Genomic DNA, 27,084 nt, shown 5'->3' with positions numbered 1-27,084 from the left:
AAAAGAACATTTATCGAAACAGGAATACGTCGGTAAATAGGGGAAACAAGACCGGATCATCTCGGTTTGAACAATTCGAAATTCATGGTTCTGAATGAGTTTTGGGTGTTCGGTAACAGGGCATAATGTGTGGAGAATTTAAAGGGATTCTCGCGTGACAATGTCGCCAGTTTGTTTTATTACGATGAAATTTATCGAAGCCTTATTACAGATTTACCTCATGTACTTGGATTCTCATCCGATAATTTTCAAAATACACAACATCTCACATGGCACACGCATTCCCGCCGTTGCTCCACATTTTCATACTGCCATTTCACGGAAAAGATAAATACGTCGACGATGGCGGAGCAAAGGAGTACAAAAAACGAAAGGAAAAAATATGAATTATCGCGAGAATATGATATGAAAACGAATGAATCAAACGTTATCGAGATCACGCAACCAGTCGATATCGATACGAAGGGGGAGAAAAATTACCAACGTAGGCTGTCTGATTTAGCGAAATGAGTCAGAAATGAGTTGATGATGATGAGGACGATGATGCAGAGTCCATTGAGATGGGAAATCTAACGTTACGATGAGGTCAATTTCGTTCGTATCGAGTCAACTCGAAAATCCATTTACTGTCGCAAGATGCACATAAGGTAAAAGAAGACGGTTACGGAATTTACAAAAAATACCGATACATGTACACACACGTGTATCTCAAATCACCGAAATTCCGATCACTGAAAATATATCGAAAAATTCACCGTAACAAAAGTAGACAGGCAAACCTGTACGAAAATTGAATGACGTTCAATCGTTGAACCTTTCGAGCCAAACCAGCGTTTTTTATTCGGTCACGAGGCAAATATTTTTACTCAACGAGTGTCCCAAAGGAATGATTAGCTAATGACCGGTGAACATGTAACGGGGTATGTAATGTGGATGAAAAAAGGTCCAACGCGCCCGCCGCGGTACGGAAGTGTCGAGTAATCGGGCTAAATAAACGCAAGTGTTAATTTTTTCATCATTTCTAATTACGACGCGGTAGGACTACCACCGGTACAATCGGCATCGCCACCGACAGCGGTAGAAGAGCAGGTTGAATAGCGTATATATTTGTATATATGTATAGTCGGAAAGTCGGACCGTGGGCGCGGGTCGACTGCACGGAAGCTCTATAGGTCGACCGGGTGAAATGTAGGGCAGGGCGAGGCTGAATGAAAAAAATATCATTCATTAACACGCCGTCGGAGCTGTGGTTCTCAACGTTTGCTTCAACTTTCGTACCGCGTATATGAATTTATAACGATCGGTCGCATCTTATTTCATTCGATTATTTTCCTTCTTACCCTCTTACGGTAGTCGTTCGCGTTATTATCGCACATCACAATGACCGAGGTCTATTTCCTCTTTTAACAGAAATCTAATCGCGTTCTTCGGAAACCGACTAACGCAATCTGAGTTTTGTCGCGCAATAATGTGGCTAATTTCGCACATAGTTACGTTCTCGACGATAAGACGAACAAAAAAATAAATAAATAAATAAATAAATAAAAAACCGACATAATACCGAAAGTCTGCTAGCATATCGTGTGGCTACAGTGGGCTATCTCGGTCCACACGCTGTGCGCTATATTTTATTCAACAATCGCTCAATTCTCGCGATTTATCATAATTTTTGCGACGCATGACGACACGGTGCAAATATGTGTACACATTACATTAAAATTTCGATAATATTAACATATCCACGGTATTTAATGTACTTCTCGTTCGAAAAACATTCAATGTGAAAATATGAAGGAGTTTTGCTCGTCCTTAGGATAAAGCAAAGCGCGTTTATCACCAATTTCTATGCACTAGAGATCAGCGGCGTTTACGAATTCAATCAGTGTTATATTATGGAATCACAATGTTTTCTATTTTTGGTTATACTCACAGGCAGCCGTTCAGGGCATGCCTCGCAGACAAGATAAGGCGCGACAATCGGACATGCGTCGAACGAGGAATGTTATAAAAATCGCCGATTAAAAAATTTCAAAGGAACTCGCAGCGTGCAGCGGATATACAAAAATATGCGCGCAGTGAGTTTCGCGTGCGGTTGAGAACCATCTTCGAGAGGTCACGAAAGCCTGACACACGGTCGTGATAACCCACACGCATTCTAGTTTCATTCATGTCTCCAGGTTCTGTACACGATTGGCCTATATGTTTCTTGTTCAGTTTGTCCCGTATATGAGCTACTTCTGCACCAGGTAGGTTTCCGCAACATCGTCGTGCACCATCCCCAGGGAGAATCGCGGAGGAAGAAGACCCGTGTGACTGGAATTTATGCATTTTCGCGGTGATTCTCTTCTCTCTTTTCATTGTTTTTGTTACTTCGTCTTTCGTTGGTTTCTTTTTTTCTGTGTGTTTCTCTTTTAAAATACCTTTTGTTGGTATCTTTTCTTTTTTTCGTTTCGTTTCTTTTTTTTTCTTTTTTTTTCAACTTCTTATTCTGCTTTCTCTTTGGTGCCACGGTGCAAAGAAATTAAACGTCAAGAGGGTCGCTGCCAACCATGCCTGCCATAGGACAACGCGACGCCCCGCGGGTCGAACCTAGGAGGACGTTGCACTTTTCCTAACTCTGAAACGTGACGCAACGGCGACTTGTACTATACGCGGATATATAGACTATAGAGAGTCAGCTGTTTTAGCATCATTAGTCAAGCACAGAACGACGGTAAGTGTGACACTAAGGTCCCCTTGTTCTTCTGCTTCTGTTACTGTTTCGTCGTCATCGTCTTCGTCTTCGTCGGGTGAAAACGTCACGTGACGCGTCCGTAGGTTCGTAATGAGCGGTGTCCTTTGTCAATATTCTTGGTCATACTAATTCGATCCTGACCGAGTTTTCAAATTAAACCGTATAAACGTATTAAAAATAGCAGAGGAGTTAATTGACCGTTGACGCTTATTGAATCGGTCTACATCCGGAGCTGAATATACATATACATATATATACAACAAAATATGCGTTTCCCACGTTTCGAAATTTCAACTCGAAAGACCGGTATTTTTCCTTTCATTCTCGTCATTTCTCTTCGTTTTATCGCGACGAGATGGGAGGAGTCATATTTTTTTTTCGTCCCGGTGACGAAAAAACAAGAGGAATCATCAATTCCTCTGATATGAAATGAAAATGTAAAAAGTTACAAGACTTCGGGTGTATCGCGTACACCTATGGGGTGTCTAAAATAATTCTATGCTTTCAACTTACTCTAAACTCCACTCTAGCTTGATTCGAAGGTATAAGGTATACCCTCACCTGCCAGCTATGGTGCGGCCATCGGATAATTTTCCCATTTGTCTCGCGTCTCTCGTTGCAGTTTCATTGTTTTCAACTCCGTGGCGACCCCGCGCGATTATACGGTATAGGGTAGCAAACTCCCTGTATTTTTCACTTACGGCTAACCACCGCAGGTATAACCTACGTAGGTGACACTCTAATTTCTTTTTCTTATTCCTCCGGACTCTCTACTCGAGTTCTTTTTTATTTTTCAATTTCTTACTCATCTTCACTTTACCTTTTTTTTCATCATTTTGACGCAGCTACGTAAATATCACCAATCATCGAGGTACGCGTGTTTCCATAAAAGCGACGTGGTACGGTAAGAATTTTCGATATGCCATAAAAATCCACAAATCCTCGCCGAATTTCAACGAGAAGGGACTACGAGGACGTTTATTTATGTTTATTTATGCGACGTTGCGGTTTGTATGCCCAATCAGAATCGTTGTTTCTATGTAACCCCACGTGTATGTGTACAGCGGTAGTTTTCTTATTGCTTTTTCCGGGCGTAGCAAACGAAATAAGGATAGGTACGTACGTACGTACACAATCAAAATCCCTGACTCGAATACATCATCTCTATCGTTCGCGAGTTATATACCGTGTGCATCGGTAGTATAGGGTTATTTATGTATTTATGCATTTACAATATTTATGTAGAGTATACAGGTGTCTATACATATGCGTTCGACATACCTACACCGACCGACCTACAAGGTAGGATGAAAAAGTAAGACCGGAAAACTTTCGGATAAATAAATAAATCGAACCTCACCGTTCCTTTTTTCGGGGCACCGTACGAAGAAACGGCACCCTTACGGGATCGCTCTCTTGTCTGTCACAGCTAACTTTCTTCGAATCTACCGGACGAACAAAGTTGGAATCTGGTAGGTGGTACAGGCGTAGAGTTAGATGACCCCTACATGGATTACCGAGCGACGTAAAATCAAATTTATGGGGCGGGTCGAGATTCGGATTCTTTTTCTTCGGATCTTAATTTTTACGGACGAACTGTACCTCCCAACGATCTTCAGCTTTAGTTTATGCAAACGTTGTCCACCTCGTATACGCATGCGGTACGCGTACGAAGAACAACCTCATCATATCGTATTTCTTTCAAGGGTTTCCTTTTTCATATCTACAGCGTATCAACACGTGCGTCGGAGCGTATAAGGGTGGTAGAAAAAGCTCGACTTCAACCCTTTCTATCGCGTTGCAGCAGCAGCAGCAGCAGCAGCAGCAGCAGCACGCGACACGAAAAAATAACCACGTATACGTGGCGCCTCGTCATTTTACATCAGCAGCGGAAGCGCAGTTGCAGTTTCATTTGCAGCTGCAGTTGAAACTAACGGTACAACTGTTTAGCGACCACTGTACACAGGATGCCTTACCGCGGGGTGGACGATTGCGTTACTTCGAGTAGTTTCAACTAAAAAAATATACTCTGCAGAGTATCGATCGATATTTTTCTTCGTAAAAGTCACGATAAGATCGTCTAATCATTTCTAGGTACGATTAATCATTGTAGTGTAAGTACACCCAATTGTATAAGTATATTACACCACCTGTGTATTTTCTGAAAACCATCCCCTTTTTTATTTTCCTTTCTTTTTTTTTCTTTCTTCTAATTGGTACGTTATCGCAACGGGTCTTTGTTTACAATGAAACGAATCGATAATTTCTTTTCCCTCATTTTTACCTGTAGCCACAATTTTACTATCCCACCCCCGTCCATTTTCTCAATTCTTCGGATTCACAATCAAAGTTACAAAAAAAAACAAAAAAACGTGTGGGTACATCTTTTTAATCCTAACCGGAATCGTAAATCGGTAGAATTCGATCCTGGGGAAGAATTCTTCGCAATGCAGAAATAATTGATGGAACGCTTTGATACCTAGCTCGAGGGCACGTACGGTTGACGACGTTTCTGAAAAACGTGACACCTATTGATTATTCACAAGCAAGTGCGAAAAGGAGAGGGATGAAAATTACAACCAAACAAAAACAGCAAAGTAGAGAAAAATTTCAATTCCCAATGTCCTGTACAAATATTTCACTCGCATACGGAGAATGGGAAATAGTTATAAATAAAGAAAAAACTAAGCAACGTGATACATTTTTTGTAGGATAAATTTTTGTAAAGCATAGAGCACCGTGCATTAAGGAGTTTCAACGTGTGATTATCTATATACGACGTTTAAACGTACACTGAATAATTGTATAAACGTTTAAACCGCATCAACAAATTATTCAAGCTTTTGTAATTCGAAGGTTGCTATACGACACGTGTAAAATATTGTGCAATCGAAATCGATTTGCCTCAACTTGTTAAATTAATAATTCAAAGCTCAAAAAGTCAGATCTGATTCTTTTACCCCGTCGAATTTTTCAAAAATCTGTATAAACTTTGAAAATTAACTTCGTATCTATTCTTACGGAGGTATATACGTATAATAATATACGTATGTCTATATCGGTAATGGGGGGGGAGAATGTTGAAAACTCAAGTCAGGCTGGCATCAGACGCGCGCGCGGATCGTAGACAGGAGAGAGAGACAGAGAGAGAGAGAGAGAGAGAGAGAGAGAAAGAGAGACAGGGGGAGAGAGAGAGAGAGAGAGAGAGAGAGAGAGAGAGAGAGAGAGAGAGAAAGAGGGACAGACACAGAAGCAGACAGCAGACGGTGGGAGCAGACAAAATCAATCCGAATCCGTAAAAGAAAAAAGAGAAAAAGGGCAATATCAAAAACCGAATAAAACTACCCTCGTCAAAAATTGAAAACTCTTTTTTCACCGTCAATCTTCGCCGAATAATCGCTTCGTTCGATTCTACAAAATGTAAGGAATAATCCGTTCATACGATCGATCGTAAAGGGCGGTGGGGGGGCGAATCAATGTTAACGAGAATATAGAGAAGAAAGACACAAAAACAACAAAGATGACGTTTCGAAGGTTGAAAATTCTGCGCACAGCAAAGAACGAGGGCAACGTCGCAACGTAATTCAAGCTACGGGGTTGTCTACAGAGGTCATTTCTTATGAAGAAAAACAACAAAGTGAAGATACCGCAGCAACAGCCGGTTGAACGTCGTATGGGCAGATAGTTGAGATGCCGATTATGACATTCGACGAAGACGACTCGCGTCGGAGATTCTTCCTCCCTGCGCCCGTTTACAATTAGAAATGGAACGATGCGGGGGTAAAAATTACACGGGAGGAAATGAAAGAAATAAGAAGTGGACGGAGCGAAAAACGAGAAGTATAAACGACTAACGGTAGACGACGGCAACAGCACTCGGCAATCTACAGGTTTTCCTCGCTGCATCCACAACGGTGTGGACGACGGTATACAGGTGCCTCGGCAGTAACAGTAGCAGCGGCAGCATTAGCAGGGCTCAAGGATGATAGAGCACTACTATCATCCGTACTATCTATCAAACCATTGTCAAATACAATTTTAGCTGTCATCGGAGAAAAACGCGCCGAATCGCTCCGAGGATGTGCAGTCTACCGTAAGACAAATAGCCGCGTATTTGTTCGAACGTATACGTGTACGCGCGTAGAGGCGAACGGGGGTTTGTATCGGAATAGAAAAGAATTGACCATAAAGTTAATCGTAGGAAAGAACGAAAAGGCGTCCATAATATATACAATTATATGGATTATCACAACCATATATGACATTGAATCGGAGAAAATCGAATATGTTAATGCGACTTTCCCAAAGTGCTATGCAGATTCGTGGGATTTTAAGCGAAACTCTTCAGACGCGTCGATTTCTAAATGCAGTTTCCTCCTCGCTGAGCGAGATCAGCTGATGTGCAAAGTACAAATATACAAATGGGTGGCTTCTTTCGAATACTGGCATAAGTTTGGACTTCGTGGTGTCGGATTTTTTTCAAAAATTCGGGCGAATGTTGCGTACCACACGAGAGAGAGAAGGGACTGTGAATTTTTCTCAATTTTGAAATTCACCCGTTCGTTTGGTAGGGCCACGTGAAAAAAATCCGATACCCCGAAATGTTGCCATCTCTATGGGGTTTATAACGCACCGAGGTATAATAAATTTGATTCCGGCTGAACTAGAAAGAATCCCACTTCGTAATTCACGTGGGTGTTATGAAAAATTCTCAGGATTTCGGTAAAAATGAAAAATTGTCAGGTGGGGGGGAGGTGGTGCTCGAAGATCAATTTTTGTCAAATCGCCGTTTCAAGGACCACTGTGATGTGCAAGTACCGTGTGACTTGCACGCGGTAATTGTATACCCTCAATTTTCATGGAGCGTTAGAGAAAACCTTCCACATCATTCGAGAGTAGAGAAACGCGAAGGGAAGAATACGGATAGAAAAAAAAAAAAAAAAGGGCTGAAAATACGTGAAACAGGTATAAGGTGTCGCGATGACGACGCGTCAGGTTATCGGGTTAGACATACTCCCGCAGGACGAACGAACGAACGAACGTTGCGGTATCATCGTCGTCGTCGTCGTCGTCGTAGCCGTCGTCGGCATCGGGATGTGAATGTAGGATATGGAATATATAGGTTAGGACAGAGAAAAAGGGGATGGGGGGGGGGGGGGATAGAAAGGGAGGGGAGGCAGACTGGCATAGCAACAGAAAGAGCGCTCCGAACGAGCGGCCCCGTCGAGCTCAGGGGCTGCTGCTGCTGTAGTACAGAGCAGAAGCAAACGTACAGCGCTGCGAAACGGTGGGTAAGAGAGAGAAGGGGAGAGAGACGGCGGGAGAGAGCAAGAGACGAAGAGAATGAGAGAGCGAACGGCAGCGGAGAGAGCCAACGTATTGATCGCGTCGCGCGGGGGAGTAGGTAGGTATAGGTACGAAGCGCCGACTGGCTAGCCACCACCAACCTGCCATCCAACTTAACGCCAAACCTCGCCGGTAGTAGCCCCAAAGGTTCGGAGCTTCCGAAATTCCGAGTCCCCGAGACACCACCTTTCGGCGTTTTGAACCTTGAGCTAAATGTACCTCGCGACGTTCCGTTCGATATTACCGAAAATATCGCTGCAGGATCCCCGCAAACGCGAAAATCTCTTCCTTTTCGTTCGGTCAGGAGGGTCCTGCGGGGACTTTTACGGCCATCGCGCGTCATTGTAAAAATTGCGATAAAAACTACCGCAAATACGAATCGAGCAATGCAGATTGCGGAGACGAGGATCGTATAAAATCCGTTATTCCATTCTGCGCTGCTTGAAGGTTTTTCTTTTTTTTTGCTCTTCACTCATCATCCCCATCTTATTCCCTTTGCTCGGTGTTGTTTGCAACAACCCTCTAAATGTTTCTGTGAATCTTTGAGGGGATTGTAATAGGTAATACCGTACAAATGGCGTAACCGCAACGGTCTTGATACTACACTCAACATCGGCGGGGATTGATAAAAAAGAAAACGAATCAAAATGAAAAAGATAACGAAGGAGAGAAAGAGGGGATGGTTGTGAGAGCCTGTAAGTTGTGGTTGTTCTCTGCGGAAAAGACGCATCGGAGTCGTCGACGGTCTGCCAACTGTGACTAGATTTTCTTCCTGCTATACGCGGTTGCTGAGGCGCCAAGCAGAGCAGACTGCAGGCCGCAGGCAACGAACGGGTAGATGGTATACATGTTTGCCGGTAAAGTTCGAAAGCCGTTAATGTGCGAATCAACTGATTTCTGCACTTCAACGGTAACGCATATAATCAAATGAACCGATGATACATGCTCCCGGCTAACAGCGGATAACCGAAACAAAAAAAAAAACAAAAAAACTACGGCCACGCGGAGAAATTTCTAAAGGCGCGAACATGTTCTGAATTTGTCATCTCGTATTACCATCTTCTTTGAACTCGTACGTGTGTAAAAAAAGCCGCTATTTTGCGATGTAGTTTTTCGATGATAAAGTCTCATTTTTTGGCGATCCCATGTCGAATGATGCGAATGGCAGGATTTTGAAATTTGACAAATTGAATACTTTCGCGCTAACTTACACATCCGACCTTGATTTACGAGACGCGATAAACCACCTGTTTTCAGATTCTTCAGGTTTTCTGAAAACCGTGCTGTTATCGCGGGATTCTCAGGCTATAAAATCCAATACTCGATCTAACCCCGACCTTTTCTACGTCACAGTTAAGGCTTACCGTTGACACAAAAAAAAAAATAAATAAATAAATAAATAAAAGAACCGGGATGAACATTTTTGTTTCCATTAAGTAGATTTCTTTCTTTCATTCTTTCGAAACGACTATACGTACGTGAATGTAAAGATGTCATACGTGTGAGTGATGTATATCTATTCGCGTAATAGGTGTGTGTGCGTTTCTCTTTAAAATTTTAAATCTCAAAGATATCTTGCACACCTTATTATTTCTGGTAGTTTTGTCGCGTTTACGTAACTGTCTAGACTGTGGAGCTCTCCCTAGACTCTAGACGAAACAGCGAGACGACCGACTGGAATTGGCGACCGAGCGCGCAAGAATAAAATAATAGGGATATTATTTATCGAATGTCATTTCGCAATTTTTAACGGCATATGAGTAAGGTCATTCATATCGAACAGATCTGCGTATGTAAATAAATAATGTGCACCGTTCGAAGAGTTAACGAACTTCGGAAAAAACGCCGGTCATATCAGATCATATATTTTGCAATTCCATCCGATGTGCTGGCAGAAAATACTGTAAGGATGACAAATACCAAGGAACGATGTTCCAAAAAGTCTCGAATTATTTTCGAAATAGAAATGAGAAATATAACAGAAAGATGTGGCGAGAAGATTATAGAAACTAGGATAACGTTTCTCCGATTGTGAGTTGTCGATGCGAACCGGGTTGCCGGTGGTGGTGGTGGTGGTGGTGGTGATGCTGGATTGGTGAACGTAGGTCAGCGCTTAAAAGTGTCTATAGATCGCATCGTCGGCCTTTCTGATTCTCCAACCATTCTTCCATCCGTCTGTTCGGTCCACCCTGTCTGAAAAGGTTACCGAACGAACGCTGCAACGACGAAACCGTTTATATATTGCGCCGGTTGTTGCAGCAATAGCGGCTGCTATCAGCGGATGATCATCGGCAGCGGTGACGACGACGACGACGTCGACGTCGACGACGACGACGACGACGACATCGACGATGGCAGTTCCCCAAATTGCACCTTCGAGTCGTTTCGCGAGTTGAATTTTATCAATCCCTTTCATCCCGAACCTCAAGAGTTTACGGCACATGGGATGGTATACGTATTGAATCAAGGATCTTACATTTTATGAAAAATTGATCGTACTATGGAACTTTGAAACGATCGTGATTGATGCAATTTCATCTCATAAATTGCGATTGCGCAATTATTTAACGCCATCTTGGTTAACAACGTGCATAGTTAGTTTGATGTACTCTTTAATTGATACCGAATATAATCTCACCGAAAACTTCTTCTGCTCTGTCTCCGTATAAAAGTATCGTTATACCAGGGATTGTGAACCTTCACTGCTCTCCGCTGGCCTATTTTTATTACGATCTTCTTGCCATTATTTTCGAATGTCGACTGACCACGATGGAAATGAAATTGATGGACATGTAGAAGTATGTCTGGATATAGTGTACAGGATAGCAAGTGCGAAGACTGGCAGTTAGTGGAAAGAAGGTATAGATACGGATAGGTACAGGTATATCTAGGTGATTATGTGGTCGTTGGTTGGGTCAGTGTTCTCAAACTCATTGAACTTTCAATGCTTGCGTGAATCTACATAAGAAACAAATAGGCAACTTGGAAAGTTGCCTAGGCAGTGACTCTTTGACAATGTAGAGACTTTTTTCTTTCGCTCTGTCTCTCCCCTCTTCTTCTTCTTGTTCTTTTTTTTTTTAACCGTTTTGCTCTCTTCCTAGCTCTTCGCCTGTCTGTCCAGTTCGTAACTGTGTATTTTTAAACTGTGCAGACACCCTTGTAGCATCGTAATAGGATTCCTATACGATCCGCATAGAAATACGTTCGACGAATTAATTGCCGATGATATAGAATCGTACGAGTTAGTAAGAAGGTTTTCGTCTTCGCATCCATACATTTTTAGTAACATGACTCGACAAACTTTTTGTTTGAACTTTAATAATTCAAGGTTTATCTTAGAAAATTCTCGTGACCTCCTGTTCTAAAAAGTTGATGACCAGTCGAAACTTGAAACGCGAGATGCAACGAGATGAGCGTCGTGTTTCTGAATTCGTACAGCTAAATGAGCGCCGTACCGATTGGGTGCCGTTACATTTTGCTTGTGGGCCGATTGGACTCTGCGAAATGGGTGAATTCTGCCGTTGAACGGTGATGACATTTTATTCGATTGCTGATTGGCTGAGGGGTTGGTATTCAATTTTCCAAATATGTCAGCCGAATGATTTATGGTTTTTCAATTGAATCGAAAATCGCCAAGCTTATAGCTTCAGATTTTTCGCAAAATTGGGGCCGACATCCGACATTTTTCTTAGGGTTCTCTGTGGTATTCTTGAATATTTTGATCTCAGGCATCCGAATTTGAGAGTCAAATTGAGTTATCGATAAAATTGATCGAGTTATCACCTATTTATGATGGGTCCAAAAAGTGAAAATCGAGGATAGCTCGATGGGAAAAATTCTTAGCTCGATTTACTGAACGGATTCGTGTTCCTGGGCTCAAACTACGTTAGAAAAGTGCCATACAATCAAATTTAAAAAATAAAAAATTTTGGTAAAAATTTGAAAAAATCCAAAGGGGTACCCCTTGGAGTTTTTTCGATTTTGGAGTCAAAAATCAACTTTTTTTTTCTCGGGTTTATAGGCTATATTCTTATGCATTTTGATCTCAGGAATCCGAATTCACAAGTAAAATTGATCTATCTATAAAATTGATCGAGTTATCGCCAATTCTTCGCTTTTCGGAGCGGAAAGATTGAGATACGTGTGAAATATACTGAAATGAAATCAAAAAAAATTTACGGGATGAAAATTTGAACGGCGGATGAAATAAAATGCGGCGCGCGCGTTCAATGATCGCTCAAAGGATCAGATATTGGTAAATTCTTCTCATCGCGGTGCCATGTCGGAAGAAAAAAGGAGCAGGAAGGATACCAAGTTTTGCGAGTTCAGGCATATTCATTCATTGTATGCTACCATCTAACGTTTACCCGCGATTATTTTCGACGGAAAGTTTAATCTATTGAAACTTTGGCTAATAGTATCATTTCGAAGTTGACTATAATACGTTCGCCTTGTTTGGCGACGGTGTAATAAGGTACCGTATCATTGGTATGCAACAACCTCGAGGCGCCAGGTACCGACCCGTTGCTCGCGGTAGAACGACGTTTGTTTCCCCCGCGGAAACCCCAAACGTATAGGGTTACCATTCGTTACGCAACCCCACGATCAGAAAATAGTTGGTAACGCAATACATACTAACCTTATGGGGAAATTTTGAAATTACACATATTTGCCTTTTCTAACCCGTTTCTATTTGACAGATGCGTTAGAAGGAAGTAGGATGGAATCGAGCAATTGCAATTTTCTGCATTACCTTCCCCGCAAGTGCTTATTGGATTGCGGAAATTTTCAGCTCCATTGAGTTAGCCGGGTCAACGCAGCGGCACAATAATTCTTTGTACCGAACATTTTTACCCCACGGAGCATATCCATTCATTGAAAAAGAAAATTCAATTCACCTCTTGACGGCTATTAAAATGTAACGTATAATTGGGATGCAGTTTACATAAACGCAAGGTGTACACGCGGGACGGCACGGCGTAACAGACAATCCTATATTGTTAAAACGTCGGGAATATCTGCCGTTAATCATGAATTGTTACAGATATAGTAATAACAGCGTAGCTTACTATGGCAATATAGATGGTAGTCGGTGCTTTCCGTCACCTACGGAAGCGCACGTAATAGTTCATCCGGTGTTGGGAGTTGTCAACTCTCGTATGTAGCGACTCGACGTACAGTATTCGTGTATGTGTAAGAATACGAATGTATGTAATATCGCACCGTGTAACTTATGGTATACCTGTATGTATATCTCATCGTCGCGTTCATAAATTCAGGTATATGGTACGGGCTATAGGATAGCGCGCTTCAACTCTTCTTTTCTGTTAGCATCGGAGCTAGACAACAATATCGGCAAAAGCGAACGGTTTGAAGTGCAAGTGGAACTAGAATGTCCGTAGTTTGAATAGCGCGTATCGTAGGTACGCGTGTTTCATAGCATTGATAATCCTGATCGTGTACATCACAATGAATATATTCGAAGGGTAGGAAATTTCGGTTTACTAATTATCTCTGATGCAATGACGATGCATTTCCGTGGAAAGCAACTTCTCCTCGTCAAATGCATCATAACAATCTTGGAGCCGGGCGTGTAACGATAATGAATTGTTGTTATGGAATAGTACCTGGTAACATTTGATTTCGCGACATCGGTTATATCTCTCGGTATCAACAATGGTGATTGTACCGGTACGAAAGTAATGGAACAATTTCACGAGCAGAACGTTACTCCGAACGAACAATAAAACTGAAACATGACGGCAAAAGCAGCAAACCCATCCCCCCGTTCGTTCTTTCGAGACCGTTAACGAACGCGTAAAGGTAATTTATCAAAATAATTAACAATTTCCCGATTCACCAGACCGCGAACTGGATGAACGGAGATCCGTACGTATGTATAATATATAATCAGTCGACGGAGGAGTCTAGAGACTATCTTTCCTCGGAATAACAACAGTGTAAGATGTTGTACCGTCTAACAACAAGAACTAACGAAACTGCTCCGGTTGCCCCGAGACGTTATTTCTTTAATGTAACATTACATTGTCAAAATCTTACGGTGACTTCGTCAGCTACCTTGTCTTTGCTCTCATCTGATCGTATTTCCGTTAATACGCAAAAAATCATCGATAGGCACAGCGGTAGCGGTGGCGCTTTCAATTTGACTCTCGGTTCTCTTGGATTTTTCTTTTCACTATAGATGAATTTCAACGGTAGGAATATAGATGTAGAGGGCTATTACCTAATAGGGAAGAGGCTGTCGGAGGCACGTTTTATACGAACGAACGAACGGGTGGGCGGATGTCTTTGTTCTGTGAATAAAGGGAAGGAAAACTACAGACTATAAACTATAGTCTATAAAGAGCATAGTAGAATCTACCGCAGAGTTTGGGAATACCTAAATACATTCATAGGTATACGTCTATAAGTCTGTCGTTATAGCTCGGCTTAATGTCAGCCGAGACCTGTGCCGACGACGACGTTACGTTATACGGTCCAGACTGATGCCGAGGGTTAAAAAATAAATTACATCTGCACGCGTACGAAGGAGGAAACAAAAAAACCGTCAAAGGTAATTCACGTGAAAAATCTAAGACACCGGTTGATCGTTTGCGTAAATGCGTACAATCCGAAAGGGTTTCAAGTAAAGTTTCATTTGCGAACCACTGAGTTCCGAGGAGTCCAAAATTCATTGGTTTTTGTCGTTTCTCTGGCGAATATTTTACCTGAAAGATGGGGTCGGCCTTGTCTTTGTTGCCCTTTCTAATTTAGGACCTGATCCCCGATTTTTTTCCCTATCTGCTTTTCGATTCCGAGTATTCGAAACGTATAAAATTGAATATCTTAACCTATTTCAGCAATGTCCTTGATTAAGAAATTATCGTGATATAAAAATACTCACTTTGTTGCTTGTGCCTGGATTCCATTAGGATCATCTGCTCGTGCTTGTGCCACGCTGCATCGGTAGTGTCGGTGCCTGCTATTCCTCTTGCCCCTGCCGGGGGTTGTACGCCCCCGCGACCTCCTCCACCCCCTCCACCCCCATACTCCATACCCGCGCCCCCGACTGCCAACGGCAGTTCTCAAACGTTCATAACATTTGGCTCGCAGGCCACTGGGTTGCTCGGCTTCCAGTCTCTTATTTTGTTTTTTCTGAGTTCTCTCGATATTCACCCTGATGTGCAGACTATGTATTTTAATGTGTGCACTTATTATACGATGTATAATCTCGCGTTATGATTTTCACCTTGCAACTCCTTAAAAATGATAACCACTTTTTTGAGATAGAATATGTTTAAAACCGCGTCGTTTTTCTTTTTTACGTTTACAAACTTATGGTATTTGAGTTTTAATGTTTTTCTGTCAGTTATTTTTTTTGGTTTTTTACTTATTCATTTTTTTTTTTTCTTTCAATCTACTTCAATTTTTGTACTGTAGTTAAAATAAACCGATAACGATGATGTAGAATAAACGAGAAGTAAAAGACTAACAATAAGAAACAAAATTAATATCTCTGCACCAAAAACGGAACAGTTTCTCCGCTTGGGTTTAGTTTCGAATTTTTGTTTTATGCTATAATAGTTATTTGTTCTTCTATTTTCTCGTTCTTTTCCTTGTCTTTTCTTACTTGACGTTGGACAAGTTAAACGCTGCACTCGCCTCCAACTGACGTTTACAAAACATATCTTTTCTCCCTCTCTCGTCCTGCACTGCAGATAGATATAATGAGACGAATATTTATTACGTTTCCAACAATTTAATCAGATTTTTAGAAAAATACCAATTCGTGATTCATCAAAATCACTGAGCTTCTTTGATGTTATATATTTATTTTGAGATCTATTCGGCAATTTAGGCCCATATATAAAACTTTCATAGGCCACAACATAAGCTAGTTGCATTTGTAAACCGTGAGGGTTGAAAACGAGATTCAGGTGCCTCTCTTCCTCGCTCTCTCTTCTATCGGCAGTATTCACGTTTTACAACGATATTTTGTGTAAATTTTTACCGAAAGTTAGAAATATCTGTTTGTGTTATAATTTTTTTTATTCATTTACTTTGCTTATTATTGATGATTTTTATCATTTGTTGTGTTTTTCGTAGGAAAAATAGCTCTTATATACACTAACGTTTATTTTTCTTCTTTTTAACCCTACTTTGGCGGTGATTTGTTGCAATTTATTTAGGTTGAGACTTCAGTCGGTTTTTTTTTTTTTTGTGTTATTCTATTTTATACTATTTTTGTTTTTCGATTTATTGTTACTGTTATTGTTGTTATTATTTATTATTGGTATTCTCTCTCTTTCTCCTATCTTTTGTCGGTTTATATTTCTCTCTTTTTGTTTTTATTGTTTATAGATTCGGTTCAAGTTGTTGAGTTCGACGAGTTTTTTTTTTTTTTTTGTTGGTTTTTATAATGCAGCTTTAAATTTTCTTAATTGCTGTTATTGATCGTCCGCAAATCGTTATTATCGGTAAATTCGCTTCCGTTTCGGTTTCTGTTGCTAATTATCTCGGCAACGCGATATCTCCACATTTGCATCTTTCTCCACACTTACTCTTTTCCGGTAGTCGGCAAATATCTGAAACCAAAGAGAACGAGTTATATATAATTAACTGAAACAGGTCAAACACGATTATACATGTAGAACATATCAACATCCGGAAACATCTTTTTTCAGGTATGAAAGTTATCAATTAATAATTCGAGAATTTTTAACAGATATCCTTCAATCACACATCGCATCTCAACAGCAACACCTTTTGGTCGATTAAACGATCATCATCCCCGTCATATTCATACGATTAGGATGACACTCTCGTAACTCGCAACATCATGGAATAATTACTTCTGGTAATAACGAGGCCAAGCATTTAACGGGCGAATAATTAAGCGACTCGAGGCCTTGCTTGCAACGCCTCAAGTTCTCTAAAGGCTTGGCAAAAGAGAAAAAAAAAGGAGAAAAAAAAAAGGAGGAACATCATGATGATAATACTTAAAAACCACGCAAGATTTATTTCATGCTAAAGAGATGGTGACGTTCCTGCACGAGACAAGAAAAATCACTAAATGAAGATAATAAAAAACTTTTAGGTTGTTAAAAAAATAATACGAAAGAAAGATTTTAGGAGAAAAAAGTTACCAATGCTAATATGAAGACTAGCCAAAAGTCGAAAAATTTTCTCGCTAGTTAGAAATAACAGCTGCGATTGGTTCGACGAAAAAATAAGGTAACAAAAAAAATAAAATAAATAAATAACCAACGAAATCTTGACCTGTGGCAGTTAATTAAACGCGTGGCAGTGGGGGGGTTGAATCGATTAGAATTCTGACAGGGTCAAATAGTTTGTTGCAAACGATGCCAACAAATATCTACTCGCGGTGGAGGTTGCACGGCTCGAAGAACTCCACTGTTGCATGCGGTGACGGCGTACAAACCCTTCCCCCTATATACCGCTATAGGCAGAGGGAAAACTGGATGGTAATCCACAGGTTCTATGGTATATCTATCTGCATTTCGCAGGTCATTACGAGACGATCAATTTTTAGAGATTAGATTTTCAGCATCTAACACGTTGTTGCACAAAGTGACGTCATTGGAACGATGTGCAAATCTGGCGGAAAACTAAACCGTACGATTGGAGAATTATATTAAGAGAGGCGCACAAAGTGCAAAAAATAGATTAGGGTAGGTGGTGTATTATTATACGTAGGTAAAATTTACGCGAGAAGTTTTCAGAAATAAAGTTCTCGTAGCAGTAAATCTGGGATGCTTTTGAATAGTGGCAGGTCAGTGAACTCCATTGAGCTGGCACCACCAGAGCGCCCGATCAAAATTTGAACTATTTTTTAATCTGAGGCTAATTAAATGCCACTGTGCCGAATTTTCAGCTTTCCAAGGAACCGAAAAAAACCGTGGTGGTGCCAGCTTGACGTTAGATCAGCACCACCACATCGAAAAGAAATCGAAGGAAGGCAAATTTGTGAAAATCTGATCGCACGGGAATTTCAGACTCATTCTAAACACAATCAGTATCAAGATGTATGTGTGCACGTCGGTATTTTCTGTTTTTTCCATCCTCTACCTTAACTATCAAACGATCACGCTTATCAAAATCAGACTCGTTGGAAAAGATGTTTGAAATAAATTTGTATAGAATGAGAGAGCAGTGAGATTCGAACTTGTGTCGAATGGAATGTATCACGTGAAAATTTATGACCACCGATATTTATCCACCCTGTATATTATTAACTCGGTAGTCCGCCCGTTCTTTTGAATGCCTTGGCGCGAGACTCAACCGAGTCTCTTGATATTGAAGTATACGTGCGTAACAACGCGCGTGGTCCGTACGTCCACGACGATTTAAGGCCGTTACCTACCGCAATATTATTATACACATTGTATGTACACATATCTCTATACCTATATTCGCCTTGTTTACAGAGGGCTTCGCTTCGCATCAAGTTTCCTAGACAGTAAATATAACAGAGGAGATGTTGCTCATTGTCTTCTCGATTTTTCTCGAGGTCGATCTTCCGGAAATGACCCTGGGTGACGAGGCGAAAAAAGACCTACACGAATTCAGCAGCGTTACACGCGAATTTCGCTTCTACTGACATCATTCGAAAGCAACGATGGCACAGGTTCGAAAATGAAGGCCTAAATTTGAAAGATAAAAAACGAACTTCTTTTGATTGTGGTACAAAGTTCTTCTTTTGAATACAAAAATGGTATCAAACCACTTCAACACCGCGAGGTCCATCCATCGACTAACAACAAGTTGTAAATGAAAACCCGAAGGAAGGGTCCTTTTGTTTTTTTCGCCTGCATTACAAATATTCTGTTTCCTCCGCAGGAACAATTTTGCAGAGAACTGGAAAACCAATAGACTAAGAAGGATTGGGCGTTGCTTGTTCCTATCTCTTTCTATTCCTCGTATTAGATGATTGCGAAAGAGGGGGGGGGGGGGGGGGGGGGGGGGGGGGGGAGTGCCAGGTGTTGGGGTTTTGCTAGCTGCTAGCTACGGGTGTGCGTACATAGGCAGCGGATAAAATAGGGTCGCTTCCAAGGGATCCCTACAACAACAACTCCAGGTACCTACAGGGGTCACGCCACGCCAGCACGTCTCGGTCGTACAACTGTGTTCGGTGATTTTGAGAATTCAAGTTTTTGAGTTAAACGGGAACCCTGATTATTTCGGAGGGGTTTTATGCCCGCAAGATTGTCTAATTTTCTTCCCTTTCCCTCTTCGTCTGAAGTTGGTAACACCTACTACGCGACATATTATACGGGTTGACTAACGAGTGACTAATAACATAACTCTCGAACAATTATTCCTATGGTTTTTATAATACCCATTCTATTCGGCATAGTCACCCCGGACGTGATCGGAAAAAATCATTACAAACTTCTAAACCCCTACGGCAGCTGTTTGAGCCGATATTTGAATCGTGAGGTAAGGAGAACGGACTCTATTTCAGTGTTTGAACTGTTTCCATGGATTCTAAATGATGTCAACGCTGCAATTAGCTGAGAAGAAAACGAAAAATGTTGTTGTGATTCGATAAAACTTTGCCAAATGAGATCATTTTGTTTAGCGGGAGCTAAAAAATACTGTAATAATTTTGCTGCGTTTTGATAACACGTCGTAAAACACGTGGATGGACGCTATTGGATGGCTTATATCACGTCGCTTATACAGATAAGGTAAACAGACAAAGCGTGTTTCCTGTACGAACGTGGGAAATATTGAAAACGAAGAAACGGAAATAACAAAAAATAACTTCTACGTTTTCTCAGCGTTACAAAATTCGGAGGATTTTCATTTTTCAAAAATGATTCCAAACAATCGTACATTGAAAAAAGGACTCGAGAAACCAAAAAGTCAGAGATATTGTTAGATCTCGGTGAAACAAGAATAAGGAGTTACGTACTCGCCACCGAATGAAGTCATTACGTTTTCGCAAACAATAGCAACAAATCAATGTCCTAAAATTGAAAAGAAAAAATTCCCAACTCCACTCGGACTCATTTCCCGTTTATCGCTTATTTTCGCCAATGATGATTTTACCGACGACTCTTCATGATGATATTCAAAGAGTTTCGGATGTAATTAGGATGTGATGAACAACTAGCGAGGAGTGAGTGGCTGAACGAACGTTGACGAAGAGCGGAACGAGCAAACCACGGAGGGCAATATGCGTCGTAAGATGTTCCTTTTCCGATAATGAAAACAGTGAGTAATGGTTATTGGTTTCAGTGCATTAGTACTGGCTGATACACAAAGCCACGTGATCTTCAGGAAGCATCACCTCCTCGCGTCGCAACGGCAAGTATGTAACTCCCTACTCTCCTCTTTTTTCTCCTTCTCCCTCTCTCTAGTTCTCAACATATCGACACACAAGAGGTTCGGATATGTACGCATACGTATAGATATACACACATAATATACGGGGAGTAGACGACTGTGTAGGCTGTAGGAAAAAAGAAGGAAACGAACGCGTAGGTAATGCAATAATAGCTACGCTAATTTCTTTAATTTTTTTTGGGCTGACGCAACTAAACAATGTTTCAACAAACGAGAAAATGAACGAACGAACGATCGCCGATCTAAAACGGCTTCGACAGCGGCAAGAGAAGAAATAGAACGACTTTCAGTGTGGCGTTGGTATCATTAGTGTACGTGTTAAATTCAGCAAATCTATGTAACATATTTTGGCCGAGGAACACAATCTCTTGAACTCACATAGGAATACAGCCATTGCAGCAATAATGACCGTACGAAGTGGGGAAAACGCATGTGTATATTGTGTACACGACAGCCCCAAATAGCTATATGGAAATAAATAAATCATTTCAGGCCGCTGCAACGAAACAAACTCGTCTGACTCATCACCAGTTCGCAGAATTCCCTCATTATCGTTTGGTCAGATGGTGGGTAGGTGGTGAAATCAATCGCAGGAAATTGAATATCGGACAAACGTCATTGATAAAATAGCTTTTTTTTTCCTTTTAGCGAGGATGATCGAGCGAACGTGTCTCCTTACACCGTCTCGTCCTCGTCCTCGTCGTCGTCCTCGTCGTCGTCGTCGTCGTCTCGGTCATGGTCGCGATTGTCACAGTCTTCGTCGTCGCCGCCTTTGATCTGGCTATGTTTTACGATGAAAAATGATAGCGACGCGGAGTCACCACAGAAAATTGAAATCTCTTCGAGTGAAACGATAATCCAAAGTCTAGATTAATTCTAATAGTCTCGAGTCAAGGTGACAGAATGATTTGTATTAAAAGTAGCTTTAATTTCCAGAGTCGGTCAGGTTATGGGCAGCGAGGTAAGCATGCTCTGTGTTCGGCCTGACAAGAATCACGTGGTATTCGCGTCGCTCTCTTGTGTTGAGTTTCCAACGTTTTTCCTCAACGACTCTGAGAGATACCTGTGTCTATCGGGACACGCGCGATTCTTCGTTGAAATGTTTCAATATTCAATCACCTATCGGTGGACATGATTCTCGGAATAAGGAGGTAGCTTGTTAATTACCGAATAATCCTCAGTGGAACCGAAATATCGAAGCAGATTCCTCGGTGTCGAAGCGTTACCAGGGAATATCGAAGTTGCGTGCCGTGGGCAGCCGTTGCAGACGAGGCACCGGACACCCCTCTAGACGGGCTCGAGTGAACTCGCCCGCTTTCGGGTCAAAAGCACCGCAGCAAAATAATAACAAATGCGTTGAACACCTCCAGTATCGCGCACTGGCACATCCAGATCACAAAAACACCAGAAACAGCTTCTCCCCGTTTGATAATTTGTAATTTTTCATATGTAAAGGAGAATTTTGGCGGTTTTCTGCACCGCACACTGCCGCCGAGCATTCACCTCATTCGCGTCGTAACCGCACACCATCCACAATATTCACAAATCACTTTATAAACACTCGACGATCCGACCGGGATTTCACGATTTATTGTTGTCCCGGACACTGGCCGATTCACGACACCTTCACTATTCGCGAAAAAAAACGGCGAGGTACTACACGAGAACTGCACGCCCTATCCGCGGGGACACCGCATTGCTTCCTCGGCCGAACATGGAGCGCGATCCATGCCGATTAGTTTCCGAGACGTCCGCCGCATCGTGAAAAGCGCCTGAATCGTCACAGAAGAACTGCCAACCCATCAATCTCACTTGACAACAGTGCTTTCCACATTTATTATTCGACACATCGCCCTTAAATTTATTCAAAACCTTCAAGTGAACGCATAAACCGCTACTAACGAATTATGGGCTTTGAAAAAACTTGATAATCGACCGTACCGTAACGGTGCCGCGCGTCCGTCTGTCCTCGTCGTTGATTGGCCGACAACGACGTCTCGCATATTCTGTTTAAAGGCTCGACCAATTGGAGCAATTTCAATTGTCGAGTTCAAACACTTGCCAACAGCGATTCTGAAACTAATCAACGATTGTAATTCCGGAAAAATTTCTCTCAATGACTACTAAAATTACGTTTATCTTCAGCCTTCGATTGTTGAAGTACCGTTTTTGATATATCAAACATTTGTAGACGAAATAATTACGCGAATTCTGTATATCTATATCGCAAAATTTGACGCTCCGCCATATTGAATTTAATTATTGTCTTTCAATTATTGAAACAACGCTACGATGCCCTGTTGAACAATAAAACTGAATGAAAATATCGCAGCAGCAATTCTTGTTGATATAGGGGTGAAACCACGGTGATTTCATCAAAATATTCTAGGTAAATGTTCAAACGTCAATTAACGTCATAAATTGCGCGCGAAAATCAGAATCTTCTTACCTTCAACAATGGGCGGCAGCACGTGTCATGGCACCAGTGACGTATTTTCCAGACGTTACGTCATCTCTGCAAGACGAGGACGCGGCTCAAGAAATTAGCTACAGTTGAACAACCGTAACTGAAAAAAAAATTATACGCTCAGCTCCCGTGCCCCGACTGCTAACGCATTATATGTTTAATTAGTAAATGGCTTATGAGCGTTCATTATTATTTTTTTTACATTCAACTTTTTTTTGGTTTTATTATTCGCGCAAGACTAAACTGAATAATAGGTAGATAAATATTTAAGAATGCTAATTCTACGACGCGTATAATAAATGCTACATATATACAAATCCGCCTGATAGGAAGTTATACGCGCATACCGGACTCTGAAAATTGCATACGATGCAGTACCTACGCAGTGTCATGCGAAAACATCGTTGTATAGAATATGGCCTTTTATACTCTTATTGGTTTCTCAGAATCGTTGATGACGTAGACCGAATACCACGTCGGTTTGAGTCGAATAAGTGATTCGCGACTAAAATCGCTTTCATTATTCAAATTTACGTTAGTCATAAATTTAAAATTTTCACAAAGTAAAATGTACCGACGTCAATGCACAAGCTTTTAGCGATGCCTCAAGTTACCAGAATAAAATCGAATGAGTATGGAATTGAAGAATTCAATTGTACAATTGGTTAAATTACGTTACATTTTCCCGACATCTTTGACGCGTAGTATTACCTATGTTCGAATGCTGAATGCATTGCCTGATGCACACTTCATGACGAGGATGTACCCATTAATTGTGTCGCAGGGTTATTAAATAAAATACATCTGTCCGCGTGTTATGATGATAAAAAATTTAATTTATACATACAACACCAGAAAGTCACTTTAAAATTGCTGTCCAATCTCTACGGGGGATAGCTTTGGTCGAGACTAGAGTTATCTGCAATGTCTGTAAAATTCATTGATGATTGACATCATTTTATAGTTTTTATAAAAATGTATGACGTACAAATTTGATTATTGTTTTTTATCGGAAAGCGACAGCTCCTTCATCCTCTGTGTACTCTGTGAAGATAAAAAAGGGACAGCTTTTGATATTATTGAGGATATAACTGTCCAACTACTTTTTGTATACGTAACGAAGTAATTGCACATCACGTAAATATACATGTATATGGAAACCTCTGATGTCGCAATGAGTCACAAGCTTACAACTTCGTATGCAGTTCAACCTGTTTCATTTTTTTGGGGCAAAAAAAAAAGATTAATAAAATTTGCTCAAGTTCAAATTAGTGATTCTGGTAGTGTTTGTGACATTTTTCTTTCCGCTCTGTTTGAATCAATATACAAGCCAGCCTGAAGAAATACCTGCACACGTGTTCGACATAATTTGCGAAAAAATTATACGCAAACATAATGCTCGTGTACGTGGTACTAAGAAACATGATGTCTTACCCTGTCACCATGGACTTTTTTTTTCTACCCCAAAACTGGATGAAACCCTTCACCAAATTTTTTAGTTATGAAATCTCGCGTCAAAAACTGCAGTTTTTTTAAATTTTGTTCCATCTCTCATCGGGCCTGCCGTCGTCTTTGTCGTGTTCGTTTTTTGACTCTTGATAGTTTTCCCTTTTTTTCACGGGCTTTCCCTTGAACTTTCTATTTCTTGCAAAATGCAGCTACCGTTTCAGCCCTGTATCTTCTTTTCAGTTTTCACAGTTTCTGTGCAGTCAGTGCAACAAGTGTCGAATCTGCCCATTCTTCCCACTCCACCCCTCAGATGACACCGCTGCAGCAATTTTCCTCCCCTGTCTGCAAGTAACTATCGCAATGAGTTCGACACCCGAAAAACTCGTATCTTTTCCTGGTGCTGAATATCTTCGTTACATCGGAAATCTTCACGAAGTTACCCAATTTCCAGACTTCGAGAAACGAAGTTCATCTCTGTATATTCGTAGTCAATATATCGTCCTCCGTTTGCAATCATCGGACAGTATAAGCGTGTAGAGATAAATTTTCATTTCATTAGTTCTCGCTGATGTTTACTAACAATAAAATTATTGTCATCGAAAAATTATATTTCAAGTCTGAGTTACGAATTTTAGGGTACAGATACATCATCCTTAAAATAAGAGCTTGCGATTACGATTCAAACTTTGTTGTTAGTCAAGGAAATATCCTGCCGAACAATCCTGCACCATACATGGTATGTACACGTGTGATGCAGTACAAGTGTAATTCCGTTGAGACTGTGGAATGTTGTGGACTAATATGTAAATTGACGATACCATTGGAACTCGTTTTGCGATATTACATGCTAGAACATTAAGGATTAACATATCTAGAATTTTGGCTACATACAGAGTTTGATGACTTGTTAACAAGTAGATACAGTTGCGTGTAACTAGAGATAGTTTGAGCTTCGCTTCGGTTAAGGAGCCATTTTGGTGAAAAGAAGAAGAAGATAAGAACGTCGACGGTGAACGGAAAAGACCGCGCTAGGTGCGCCGTTTAGCAGTGCAAATTGCAAACTATAAGGACAACGAAAGTCATGACGATACCAACAACTGCAGAACGCTGCAGGATGGACATTTGAATCATTTTAGCCCGCGCTGCCGAGTGCGTAGCTGGTGGATAGGTATTCGTTGAAGTTTCACAAATTAAACGATTAAACAGTTTTATTGCAATAGTTGTCAATGACAAACATAATGGCTGCAGCGATAAAAATAACGAAATCAACCATCGTACATGCCACCAGCAATCATACGGCTACTTTGATCTTTTTTCACGGATCAGGTATGTCGAAGAGCAGACCGTAACCTTGAATTTATTCACAGCTGAATATTGATGTAATGACTTTGCAGGAGATACGGGAAATAATGTCAAGGAATGGATTAAAATGCTGAACAAAGGGGAGTTCCAGTTTCCACACATAAAAGTTATTTATCCTACTGCGCCGCTCCAGCCTTACACTGCCAATGATGGCGAGGTATTGACAACAATCCATCTACTTCTGCCCTATTCCAATTCTTATTGTCGAACCATGCCTTTTTTCTAGCCAAGTACCGTATGGTTTAATCGCCTAGCGATCAAAAAAACTCTACCAGATGATCAGGCTTCAATTGATTCGATGTGCAAACAAGTATCAGGAATATTGGATCAGGAAGTTGCTGATGGGATCCCATTAAACAGAATAGTTGTTGGAGGATTTTCAATGGGCGGAGCCCTATCCATGCAGTTGGCATACAGATTCAAGCCATCCGTTGCAGGATGCTGCACGATGTCATCATTTCTGAATGACAACTCTTTAGTTTACAAAGTACGAAAATGATCAAGAATGGGCAACTGATGACTTGCAATCATTCTTTAGCTTGTTTATCAATACGGGATTCCCAATTTTGTACAACTTTATATTTTCACAAATGATAGGCATTGAAGACAACTGGTGTCGAAAGTATTCCACCATTGTTACAATTCCACGGAGTGCGAGATGACTTAGTTCCGATTGAATGGGGAGAAGAAACCTTCAAGATTCTCACAGGTCTCGGCGTTAGGGGAGAATTTGTTCCATTGAAGAATGCCTATCACGAACTAAATCGACTTGAAATTCAGCGATTCCAAGAATGGATACTCAATCTGTTGCCTGAAAAGGTTTGAAAATAATTGTTATTCTAGAAATCTATCCTAGATCAAAGGACATGTAGGATAATGAAACTGATTATCCAACATTTGGATTGATGAAAATCGCCTATGACATCGCAAGGAAGTCAGTCTACGTGGATCCATTTGGACCCTTCCAAATTCAATTTGGAGTATTGTTTAGGCACAATGTTATTTTATTGATAATCTGTTATACTGATGTATTGATAATTTTATTTACACGGTTACTCAGTGCATATTTTATTAACTTATCTATTGTATATAAATATTATCGAGAGGGGCGTCTTCTGTCACAAATTAGAAAATAAAATGGGAACGCTGGTTCCTTTTCCTTATAACAAGATTTATTCATTATCAAGCTCTGATGTGTACCTACGGAAAATTACCATATGTTTTGATGCACAGATTTGCGCATTCGTCGTTAACATTAGGGGTGGTTCGGACCTCTATAAAATCCATCTCTACCTAATTATCTCGCATACTTATCAAGATTAAATAGGAAACTTACAGCGGCGTAAGAATCCGC

The 27,084-nt window shown here is 40.9% G+C and overlaps 2 protein-coding genes across 3 annotated transcripts in view; one reads left to right on the top strand and one right to left on the bottom strand.

The window, feature by feature from the left end:
- LOC105685064 (serine/threonine-protein kinase minibrain) overlaps positions 1-23,007 on the bottom strand; it is a 47,513-nt gene extending 24,506 nt beyond the window's left edge. The window contains exons 1-3 of one of the 2 annotated variants that reach the window (XM_048651631.1): positions 22,902-23,002; positions 21,620-22,531; positions 14,985-16,665 (exon numbers count right to left, since the gene is read on the bottom strand). In XM_048651631.1, the coding sequence (XP_048507588.1) occupies positions 14,985-15,135 (151 nt within the window). In that variant the 5' untranslated portion in view covers positions 15,136-16,665; positions 21,620-22,531; positions 22,902-23,002. Of the gene's footprint in view, positions 1-14,984; positions 16,666-21,619; positions 22,532-22,901 lie in introns of both variants that reach the window. The other variant, XM_012398879.3, reaches the window with a different exon arrangement.
- A 1,659-nt stretch (positions 23,008-24,666) lies between these two features.
- Positions 24,667-26,899, top strand: LOC105685062 (lysophospholipase-like protein 1). The gene is made up of 4 exons (XM_012398878.3): positions 24,667-25,694; positions 25,763-25,887; positions 25,957-26,217; positions 26,328-26,899. The coding sequence occupies exons 1-4, from the start codon at positions 25,595-25,597 to the stop codon at positions 26,553-26,555; spliced, it is 714 nt and encodes a 237-aa protein (XP_012254301.1). The 5' UTR covers positions 24,667-25,594; the 3' UTR covers positions 26,556-26,899.
- Positions 26,900-27,084: the final 185 nt, after the last annotated feature.

The sequence above is a fragment of the Athalia rosae genome, chromosome 1, assembly GCF_917208135.1.
Source record: "Athalia rosae chromosome 1, iyAthRosa1.1, whole genome shotgun sequence".
NCBI classification, from domain to species: domain Eukaryota; kingdom Metazoa; phylum Arthropoda; class Insecta; order Hymenoptera; family Athaliidae; genus Athalia; species Athalia rosae.
The sequence above is the reverse complement of the archived record's forward strand: the minus strand, read 5'-3'. Positions and strand labels throughout refer to the sequence as shown.

Excerpts from the sequence above, each read along its gene's own strand:
- LOC105685062 (XM_012398878.3), top strand. The coding sequence starts at position 25,595 with ATGACAAACATAATGGCTGCAGCGATAAAAATAACGAAATCAACCATC. Across the intron at positions 25,695-25,762 it reads GATCTTTTTTCACGGATCAG|GAGATACGGGAAATAATGTC; the intron begins GTATGTCGAAGA and ends ATGACTTTGCAG. Across the intron at positions 26,218-26,327 it reads ACAACTCTTTAGTTTACAAA|GCATTGAAGACAACTGGTGT; the intron begins GTACGAAAATGA and ends CACAAATGATAG.